The 12,274-nt window shown below is 30.7% G+C and overlaps 1 protein-coding gene across 1 annotated transcript; it reads right to left on the bottom strand.

Moving 5' to 3' along the window:
* Positions 1-401: 401 nt before the first annotated feature.
* LOC145638149 (uncharacterized) lies at positions 402-2,708 on the bottom strand. Its single transcript, XM_081689110.1, has one exon. It carries the CDS (start codon positions 2,199-2,201, stop codon positions 858-860), a length of 1,344 nt encoding a protein of 447 aa, XP_081545236.1. The 5' UTR covers positions 2,202-2,708; the 3' UTR covers positions 402-857.
* Between the last annotated feature and the right edge of the window lie 9,566 nt (positions 2,709-12,274).

Raw genomic sequence — 12,274 nt, 5'->3', positions numbered from 1 at the left:
CTACTGCCTAATTAATTAAATGGTTTTCCAAAACGACAAATCATATTATAAATATATTAGGAAAAAAAAAAAACTCAGAGAAGAACTTTCAAAGCAGCTACAAAGGAACAAAATGAGTACACTAATTCAATTTTTTTAGTGCCATAAAATCACCGACTTTAATTCAATTACCATACTTAATTTTCTTGCTAACTTTGTCATTCAATGACATGTTTTGTTTGGATTTAGTCGTCACGTTCGTTATTATTACTGGTTGTACTAAACCATTTTGAACGGACTTAATACTTTATTTTTAATGGCAATTACAACAACTCTCAAATTCGGTTGTAAAGAAAGATAAGGAGAAAGAAATAGATTCATTTAACCTCAACTTTAGTTCTTGTACTAGTACTAAAGACAGTTTCTATTGGACGCGTAATTAAAGTCATCAATTGTAATAATGATTTATGCAATGAAAACAAATTGATCCAAAATTATGAACAAAAAGTACCATTCAAATGTGCATATAATAATTTCACCTCTGATTAAGATAATTAAGATATAAATAATAATTAAAAAATAAAGGAGAGAGAAAAAAAAGATGATATGATAAATTGATAATTATAATAATGTGCGTGGTTGATATTCAACCTTAGATTGTCTGATCTAGTACTATGATTACAACTATAATTATAACAACAAAACTAATCAATTATCTAATCCACCCTCCTTTTTTTTCTTTTTTTTTTCCAGCCCAAAATTCTTCATTTCTTGTATTCATTCCTAGGACTATATAATTCGATCCTAATCTATATAAAATTTGGTATGTAACAATATAATATAATTAAAAAAAAACTAAGTAGAAAATTGAAAAAAAATTAACCAAGAAAATCACCCAACGTACCTTGGGTAGCATTGTCTAAGGCTTTATCTCTTGAACAATTGATATTCACATTATAATTGGACGAAGTCCCACCCCCACTAATTGACCCCCCCATTTGCTGATTACTAACATTATTATTATTATTATTATTACTCTTTTCAGCACCCGTGGTTTGGTGTTGCTGACTCATTGCACCTCTCATATTCCCATCATCATCACCTTGTTGTTGTTGTGGTTGTTCTCTACCACCTCTCCAACCACCACCACCACCACCACCCGTGGTATCCGGAAGCAATTGCATCGGCGCAAACCCGAACATGGTTTGATCATGATTCCCAAGTACACCACCAAGGTCCGGGAACATAACGGGTGGTGGTGGTGGTTGAGGGTTAGCTGCTGAGGCTGAGGCTGATTGCAGAAGAGACTGAAATGATGAATGATGATTATTAGTTGTATTGTTGGATATTGTACTATTTATATTTGTATTAGTATTTGGTTTTTGAGGTAAGGGTCTAAATGGGTAATTGTTGTTGTAACCAGCAAGGAGACGTTCGAGTGAACTCGGGTTGTGACCCGACATCGGATGTGGTAGACCCGACCTAGCTCCGCCCGAACCTGAACTTGACCCGGATAGAAGATCGGTGAGTCTTCTAGATATAAGAGGTGATGCTGCTGCTGAGAATGGAGATGATGGAATGCCAGTGAACTCTTGAACCATCGCTCGGAAATTAGTCGTATCCGTCGTTAATACCGTCGTTGGCGCTCTTCTTGACGCTCGAGTTCGCTTCCTCGGGTTCTTACCGCTGCTGGTGGTGCTACCACTAGCACCAGCACCAGCACCAGCACCAGCAGTTTGTTTATGTGTTGACATATCTTGTAACGGTACCGATCTTGGAGGCGGAAGGTGGGTGGTGTTAGGGGTATTGGTGCAACTTTGACTCGGCATCGAAGGAGGAGGTGGATGAGGAGGATGATGATGTTGGTTAGGATCGGACAAGCTGTTACCAGTAGAGAATTGGTTATTAGCGGACCACCCGAACATCAAGTTCTGATAATTAGTTTGAGTATCAAAAGAGTCCAAGTAACTAACAGATGGTTGAAGTGATGGCGGAGGAGGTGGTATTTGATTGTTGGGAGATAATACAAACATAGAATGATTATGATTATGACTATTGTTAAAATGATTTGATGAAGGTAAGGTGTTATTAGTAGTACTACTACTAGTATTACTCAACAAGTAATTACCTCCTGTTGTTGCTGATAATACTCCGCCGGATTCATATTCCTGTTCATCGCCACCACTCGATGATTGCATGCTACTACTATTCCCCGATTCCATGACGGAGGCGGGGAGAAAGCGTGAGGAGCGAGATCGATCTAGAGAAGAAGATATGGAAGATTTTGGAGGTTCAAAGCAAAATCTAAAAAGATTGGATATGAAGAAGGTTTATGATCTCTTTTTTCTTACTTTTTCTCTTCTTACATTTGAGAAAAAAGGGGTGTTATATGATCTAGAAAAAAGATTGAATTACTGTTTTTAGAAATAGTGCAGTGCAATAGCTAATTACTTTTTCTCTTCTTACATTTGAGAAAAAAGGAAGAAAGAAAATAAAAAGGAGGGGATTTTTGAGATTGTTGAGCACTCTCTATGTATGTAGCTGAGCTACCTGCTCTATGTTCTGATGAGAAGAATGATTAGGGTTTATTTTTTGGGGAGAGGAGAAGAAAAGGAGAGAGAAAAAGAGGAAAGGTGATATTTAATGAGGAACTTTTTGTTAAAGAGGAAATAAAAATTGTACAAAAATTGAAAAAAAAGAGAGGAAAAATGGAAGTAGCTTACGTTTGAACTTGGGAAGAAGATCCTTTTAGGGATTGAAGGGGATAGGTGGGGTTTGTGTTTCTCTTTCTCTATATTTTATTTTCCGATTATATATTTTTTTAAATTTCAAAAGTATGGTTTGGACAATGGAGGATGACTCTACTAGCCTATTAGGCTATTAGTATCGTTGTATGTTCACGTAGTTAAGAGAAAGGATAAAGAAGTCACCACTTTTAAAAACTGCAACTTGTATAAGCGTAGCTGGTACGTGACATTTACCATTCGTACCAGCTACATGTCACACACTCACACCAATGTTTATATTATGGAGTATACTTTTAAATATCGAAAAAAATGAATAACACAATAATAATAATAATAATAATAAAAAAAAAAAAAGTGAGGTGAGGAAGAATAAGCAGCAGTTGGGTAATGGGAGGTGAAGTAGTCAAACTCAAACAAGGAGAGAGAAAGAAAGGAAGGAGAGGGAGGATGGGGGGTTGGTTGGCGAACTAGTTAGTGGAGTGTGAAAGCAAGAAAACTACGAAAAGGATGTACTACGATTACTCATTTTTGTGGTATTTAAAAGGGCCCAATGTATCCAATGCCAATAAATATTAATATTATTATAATTAATTATTTAATATATTAATTGGTTTTATTTAATTTAAAACACTAGCATTGTAGCACGCAAACATGAAAATATGATAAAAGTTATGGGCATTAAACAAGGATGGGTTTATATGGGTAAGCTATCCTTTACCTAAAAGTGAAATTATAAAGAAGGGAAAAAAGTGAACATAATTAATTGATGCTAATTATTATATGGAATGAAAGCAAGGTTTTGCTTCTATGGTCACTATTTCATGCACTCATTACCTTTTTCAACATCTTTTTTTCAATATTCCCTCTTGTATTTTGTGTTTTGTTTTTACTTTTATTCATAAATTAGGTTTTTATTGCCTTAGCTCATATATGGTGAATAGCTTTAATAATTTACCACCTTTTTCGAGCTGAGTTTATGTATGTCTCTAATTTTCGTACGGATTGTAATGAAAAATAGTTATCTTAATTATAATTATGTTATCACTCAATTATAGAATATGTAATAACATTCTTAAAGGAGGCACCATCACATTCAAAGTAACTTTTTTTTTTTAAAATTTATTATTATTATTATTATTATTATTTTATTTTTTTTTTCTTTTTTTGAAAAACATTATTATTATTATTATTATTATTATTATTATTATAGTATAAAAATTGATTTCCATCCCACTCCCTTAGCCCTTTCGAGTTTCAACTCCTTGTCTTCTCATTTTGTTTACCTTGACACAAGACATGCAATGTTGCAATAGTTATAGAACCTATAATAGACACATATATATAACAGTGATACGAAAAGGGTAGAGTCAAGCATAAGATGCGATGATGTTGATAATAAGGTATATTTAGTTTATTTGGCCCTCGAGTAGCTTGTGAATATGTTAAATTATATCAATGAACCTTGAGAAATGTTTGGTTTTATCATCACCCCTATCTCATTAACTTAGACCAATGTATTTACTTATTTAGTTATCCACTTATACCCCTATCTATCACTTGTTTATTAGACTGTGTTTCAAACAAGTTGACTAAAAGTCATACCGTATATATGAACCAAAGAAAGAATGTATGTATACAAATTACTCAGTATTATATATTTTGGTTGGTATAGAGCAGTTAGCTAGCTAGCTTTCAAATTAATGAATCTTGGTTTCTAGCACTATTGCATTAGACATTAGTGGTTCTCGAAGAAACTCGTTACTATACAAATTACAAACCCATAAAAAGTTTATGAAGCTATATTATATATTTCTATAAAATTAAAATAAATTAAAAACATAGACCGTGGTTGGCTGGTTGCCTAACATCAACTTCACAAAGGCTAGCTACTCCGAGCATGGTATATGGGTTGCTTAGCAAGTAATCAACATTATCACATGCCCTGAATTTATAGTAATTTTTTATATTTGTATTTCTTATTTGGTAGGTATGTATATAAATATTTCTTTATTAATTTAACTTTCTTGCATAATTTCTTGAGTTCTTACTTGGTTTATGTCATTTTTTAGGTGCATAATTAAAAGTGTATTATTTATACAATCATGCGTCATGAACTAGATTAAATTATAGTAAATTCAATTAAACATAATTTGAATGCTTTGACCCAATTAATTACGAAGATATTATATTAGTTAAAAATAATAAATGTAAAAGGTTACGTTTACAGAATCTCTTATTTACAACCTTGTTAGAATTGAAGAAATAGATATTTCACATGATTCTAGAAATTTTTTTGGTTGAACGACTTGACTGTTCTACCTACTTGTCGTGTTCGTAGTAGAAATTTATATTTTATACTCTATATCACTTAATTGTTTGGCTAATTTTCATATTAACAACTTACATTTGGGCTTTTAATTAATTTATTTGGTTAGTATTTTATTTTAATTCTACTATTTGATATGATTAGGATTGCGTTATGCCTAACAATATAATGCAAGATATAGCTTACGTGATAGTCTAAACACCATCTTAGACAAATGTCATTAGTACGTGTATATCTAGCTCAAGATCATCTTGTAGTACGTCAACTACTTAAGCAATTAACCTTCTCTCAGTTTTTTCACTTATAGCCCCCTTTTTTTTACTACTTCCTTAGGCTTTACCAATAATACTTACTGTTTTGCAAGCGATGATCATTCATGGCCTAGCTAGCCTGAAAAATGTGGGTTTGAACAACACGAGAAGTGTATTATAGCCAAAACCTAGCTAGCCTGAAAAGATCGGTCGTGACATAAACAATTCTACATACATGATTTTGTTGATCTGGACATGAATTATTTTTTTACTTAACCCGACTTGGCTTGGAATTTGATCACCTCTACCATGATGCTTACATCTCACCAATAGTAAAAATCAATTAGCCAAACCTCGGGGTTAGGGCTATCCATGAAAAATAGGATTAGTTGTCGATAAATTACAATACATCTTGTTTTGACATTGTATATTATTCTCTCGGCAATAATATGTTTGGAAATTTATTTGTTTCAAGGTAAAAATTCAAACCTAAAACATTGTTGGTAATTTTTAGATGAATTGAAACGAACTTATCTAATACTTTGTACCTATTTAAAGACGGAGTGAGTAATGAAGATCAATTGTTCAAAATAATAGCATTGTGTAATATGAAATTATAATCTAACTTACAAGCCATACAAAGATTGATCTACGATTTCGGGACACATACACCAAAAAAAAAAAAAAAGTGACTAATGCATTTGGAATGGAGGGAGCCTCAAATACGTAACATAGTTCGTATTGCTTTTAATCTTAAACTATATGGTAGGGTATAATAATTAAGGAGTAATTAAGCACCTAATCAAAACCTTTTGTGATTAATTAATCTTTTGTCACATGGTGTATAATACATCCTTGATCGCTTTCATATTACTTGCAATTGCAACGTACGGAGTAATATTTTGACACGTATTTTAAGGAATGAAGATATTTAATGGTGTTGCAAACGAGCAGAATAATTTAAACACGAGTAAGATGAAAACTAGCTACGGAGTATTTGTTACTGTGTTGTTAAAGTTATTTTGATTATTGTATCGTTTACAGTGCACTCTTATATCTATTTTTTAAAATAAGTGTCAAAATACTAATAGTATGTTGTGAGTAATATGAAACTAAGGAAATATAAGCTAATGCTAATACGCATTTTGAAATCAGTGGCTAGTAATGATCGTTTGATCCACATCCATGACAACCAAAAATTTGATTACTTGATTGCTAATATTATCATTACTTGTAAAATTCTAGATCACTTATGTTAATTGACGATTTGACGTTATACGTGATCAAATACCACAATTGATGAATTTATCACTTTGATTAATGCCCCCTTAAATATATGCTGGTCACTTCATTATTCTAAAGTGACTAACTAATACAAATTAAAGTGATAATTGTCTTCAATTCAAAAAAAAAAAAAAAAAAAAAAAAAAAAAAAAGTGATGACAAGGGTCGGAACTTGGACAACTACACAAATTAAAAGTTGTTAAAGGAAATAACCACATGTTAATTAATTGAATGTAGTTATTCCACATTATTAAAGAAAGAGAAGAGGATGATTAACTTTATAAATATGGCGTTTACTCTACATATATACCAATTGTTTTAAGGTTGAAATCATGCAAGAGATCGCTTGTATGACATCAAACTCTCCTTCGTTATAGTTGTATACTAATGAAATTCTACGGATCTTCTTGCTCCAAGCTAGAGATCGAGGGCCTATTGAATAAATAATGAAAGATACAAGGGCCTATGGTGTCGTAAAGCCTTGGTCGTCTTTTATTCCTACATGTTTTATCTAATGTTAAAGACTCTTTGTATCTTTTTGAACCCGAGTTAATGTATGCTAACAATCGCGTGTTCTCCGCCTTTTCGTTCTCTTCCCAATTAACATCAACATAAATGGGGATCCAAAGCCAACACTGGAAAATTTTGGTATCTCCTACAGCATGTTCGAAGGCAACGTGGGTGTTCAAGCCGGCATTTTCTTGTGAGTAAGGGCCTGTTCTCATACGTTTATTTTCAGTTCAGTTCAGCTCCTAATTTCCTTCTCTTATAAAATATTCATTTCAGTTCGGTTCAGTTCAGCCCTGTTCAGCTCAGCAGAGTTCAGTGTATGAGAACAGGCCCTAAGTTGGATTGTACTTATGTTTTATTTGTACCCTATATAATCTGGGAGCTAGTAAAACTCCTCTAAGGAGTGTAGCGAACTTATTTCATCTTCTGTAATCCTTATCTTTAATTTTTAAACATATGTCAAAAACAAAAAAAAAAAAAAAAAAAAACAAAAAATTAAAATGCAAGATGCATGGAGAAAATTTGAAAAGAATTTGGAGCAATTATTCCAACAGAATTGATTATTGCTCTCAGTAGTGTCTATAAATCCTTGAATTGGTTTCAATTAAGTTGCAATTTGATTGTATATTTTTTTTTTTTAATTCTCAGGGCATAATTTATTTTTGGAGTTGGATACAGACTAATATGTAATTCATAAAAATAGGATTGTACACCTGGGTGTACTGGTGCACCCGAAAGGCGGAAAGAACATACGGTTGTTTGATAAAGAACATACCGTATTTGACAAAGAACGACATACTTATATTTGACAAAGAACATACTCATATATGTTTGATAATGTGTTCTTTTATACTTATATTCTTTAACATATGTTGATTAAAGATGTTATTTGAATTTGGCTCGTATGTTATTTGAGGTAATGAGTGATGCACAAACTCTTTTTTTTTTTTTAATTATCATATATCATTTTTTTTTAATTATCGTATGTTCTTTGAGTTTGATCAATGTGTTCTTCGGGTATGAATTATATGTTTTTTACATTATAACTCATGTTCTTTTAACCTGTGTTAATTTGAATTTTGAAATTTAATTTGAAAATGAAATCTTGAATTTTATTTAGTTGCAAATATTTTAGAGAAAACTAAAATTATTATGGAAAGTAGAGTTTTTGGAGAGAAAGAAAACTATTTTTGGAGAAATGATATCTTTGGTAAAGATTTTTTTCCTTTAATGTGTAATTTTTCATAAAATTTTAATAAAGTTTATGTCACGTTGTTTTTGTAATGTCTTTATGTTGTTTAATAATGAATGTTCATTGTTAAACACAAACATGTTCTTTTTCAAAAACCTGCATGTTCCTTTTTGAAAATCTAAATGTTCTGTCCACCTTTTTTTTATTTAATCGGGTGCACAAATCATGCATTAATGCATTATGTACTTCATATATTTTGGTTGGTTCTATGTGATTTGACCTAACTAGTCTAATAGACTTTGTACATATATGACAGTCTACAATTTCTATTTAATTTAATATTAATCTCATGTATATAAAATTATAAAAATTTGATAATATTTTACATTAAAACAAATCTAACAAAATCAATAGAAAGTCTTTACTATTTACCCATATGTATAGAATAATTATCTCCTGATAAACAATAAAACATATCTGATTAGTACATAAAGAAACTCCTAATTATTTGAATTGTGTGAAAATTTTCTTGTTCGCCCACAAGTATAGCTATAAAAATACTACTCCTCTAAAGGAAAAATTCCAATCCACTTATGACCTATTCTGATTACTGAATTGAACTGAAATGAATTATTTATGAGAGAAGAAAATTAGAAATTTAACTGAATTGAACTTATTTGAGCTAAACTGAAATTAAGCTGAAGAGTGCCCTTATTGTTACTATAATTTTATAATATAGTGCCAATTTTGTACTATACGGTGTTCAAGATGCATTTTTTACCATCAAAATGGGGTATGAATTAAAAAATATATTTTAAATATAAAAAATTGGCATAATTAAACTTCACATTGAGTCGAATTAAAAATATTGTACATGACTATGGTTTTCGCAAATATTATTAAGATCAAACTTTTAAAATTTTTGACCATGAAGATATAAATGAGCATTATATTACAAGATGACAAGGAGAGTATATGAAATGAGATTTATCGAAAAAAAAATCAAAATATAATAAGAAAGGAAGATCACATATTTCTCTCTCCAATCATTTATACACGCCAACAATTAATAAATAACATGTCATCTCCTTTCTCTACCTTGCCTTAATTAACTCGTCTCTCCATTTTATATCAGTTGGCACCAATACTGAACTAACATATCTCTTCCTTCCACATTTCTCTCTTTTATGAAACGACTGCTTAAATTGTATGACAGACACGTTATATAATGAAAATTATTTGATATTTTTGTCATAAATAATTTGATGGAACTATATATAAATTCCATAATACATACAAGCTAAGTCAAAACTTTCCTATTTCTATTAGCATTGTACACAATAGTTTTTAACAACAATAATAATTGTTTTTTTTTTCTTTATTTTATTTGACTTCATCTCCATTACCTACTCCCACTACCATTATATTGCTAGTTTGCTACAATGTCAATTCCTCCAACTATTCTTTCTCTCTACCTTATAATTTAAACTCTTTTATCAAAGCCAATTCAAGCAAGTTTCTCCATGCATGTATCCGTTTATGGCACCATGCATGAATGAAACTGCAACTCCGGCGAGCTTCCACCCCTCTCCTTCCTCCTCGCCGCCGTCGTCGTCCGTCCTCAATCCATCACCAATGCATGTAGCTAGGACTACGTACAATCACAAGTCCAACACATTACACATACATTCATTCTCAACGTAGCCTAATGAGCTTCCTAGAAGCATTGGTTTGACTAATTTTCGCGTTTGAGCGGAAAATATTTCTTCCAACCAAATGTAACTTAGCAAATACTCCTTATGTCCTTGTTATAAAAAAAAAAAAAATAAAAAAAAAAAAATAAAAAAATCCTTATGTCCATTTGACTATGTACGGTCTCCAAGACGCGTTTTAAAACGCCTATATCTTTATTTTCATACACATAAAAATTATAAAAATGTGATAGTATTAATATATGTCACTCATGACTATATTATCTCTTATAGATTAACGGTAATTTATGGTTAAAGTATTTAAAATTTGACTCAAAAAAGGACAATAGGACAAAAATAAAGGGACAAATGAAGTATATTTTGATAAAATTTACAACTAATATGGTATACCAAGTATTCTTATGTGATCCATGAAAATATGTTAAGGACTCTCTGGAAATTTATATCTTAAAATACTTTTAATTTAGATGGACAAAGTGATTTTTTTGGTGAAGTAATATTTTTTTTGGTGAAATAATACTTTTAATTTAGATGGAGGCATTATATTAAGTCTAGATATTTTCAAATAAAAAAAATAAAAAATAAAGTCTAGATACAGGTAAAGTATAATAATATGAAGTGACAAGAATATGGCCTAACTATTATTAAATTAAACTTTGCTTATAGTGTACTCAATATATTAATGATATAACAGCTATACTTATTTATTAATTGAAAAACCTTAACATGAGTACTAATGAGCAATTGAATTCAAAATAATTTAGTGAAATCCAATCGAAAAATAAGCCATTAATTTTAATAAATAAACTTCCATTACTGCACAAATAAAACCAATGCTATATGTCAATCAAATTCGTCAATGATTCTAGTTGTTAAACAACTAATATGATTAAGACATTTCCCCCATGCCTAAATAAACAAATGGATTTAGAATATAAATACTCCACTCTTTGCTTAAATGTTGCAACAATTAACATTTAAAATGAGTTTGGGCAACTCGAATAAGAAGGAGGAGAGTTTGATGTACAAACAAGGCTAAGAATATTCCATACTAAAACAAATTGGTGATAGTAGGGGTAAATGAGTAATTCTCTACCTTATAAAGTGAAACAATCGCTCCTCTTTTTGTAATGTGGGACACGTAAGTGGGTTTACAACGGGTTTCAACATAATTACATAAGGTGATCATTTTTTCCGGAGAACATTGATTATTCTACTAAATGGAGATAGTGTATGAGAGTTGCTTTATTGATATGGTAAATCAAGTTAATCAATAACTTGAAAAATTCCTATTCTTTTATGATAAGTTCTCAATAATTCCTTCAAGCCTAGCTTTTTGGAGGATCTCGATTTGAATGTTAGTTTTATATGCTCCCCTTTTTCTTTCAAAAGAAAATTAACGAAAATGAAAAGATTGCACCACTTATACGATGCTACTACTTTATAAGGAATTTTGAGCATTATAAACCTAGAGACAATTACATTTGGAGTATGATTTAACACATATGACATATTATAATGAGAAGCAAGTCACACACACAATGAGAAGTCATAAACACAATAGTAAATAATTTTAAGATGAAACTTTTAAAACCGATCAACGTTCCTTTTGTACAGAGTGATTTGTAGACTTACTTAAAATTTTAATTTAACCATCTTAACTTCATAGCAAATTCAAAAATATGTTACCTTTAATTCAAAATCGAGGAAAATATTTAAGAAATGATTTAAATGTACTACAATATATAAAAAAAGTTGAAAATTTTTTATTGAAATCCAAATTAGTTTGAGACAATTCTTAATCTTTCTAGAGTGGTCCTTGGTGAGTTGGATATTCGATTACTTGCTATCTATTCTCATCTTTGAATTTGATTGCTCGAAAAGACATAAATTTTATTCCACCAAAAAAAAAAAAAAGAAGAAAATCCCTTTCCGTACAACTTCTTCATGGTAGTGAAAGGTCAAAAAATACACAAATAATTTGTCGACTGCAGCTGTGATGGTGTTTAGTGATAGCTATATTTCATTATTTCTTCAGGTTTTGCCTAACTTTTTAGCACCACTATACATAACTTACAACAATTTTACTTGAAAAAGAAATGTACTTATATTATTAGTAGACCAATACATCACCTAATATTTGGTTATTATCAGCTGCCAACTAAAGTCTAATCTATTATGCCAAAATAACAACCAAATAATTTATTTGCAAACATGTTCAAAATCTTTGATACCATAAGGTGGTAAACCAATTATTAATATAGGGTCAAATT

Source organism: Chenopodium album, chromosome 7 (genome assembly GCF_948465745.1).
Source record: "Chenopodium album chromosome 7, dcCheAlbu1.1, whole genome shotgun sequence".
Classification (NCBI taxonomy): domain Eukaryota; kingdom Viridiplantae; phylum Streptophyta; class Magnoliopsida; order Caryophyllales; family Amaranthaceae; genus Chenopodium; species Chenopodium album.
The sequence above is the reverse complement of the archived record's forward strand: the minus strand, read 5'-3'. Positions and strand labels throughout refer to the sequence as shown.

What these genes read in the sequence shown, in the direction of transcription:
- LOC145638149 (XM_081689110.1), bottom strand. Translation starts at nt 2,201, where the DNA reads ATGGAATCGGGGAATAGTAGTAGCATGCAATCATCGAGTGGTGGCGAT.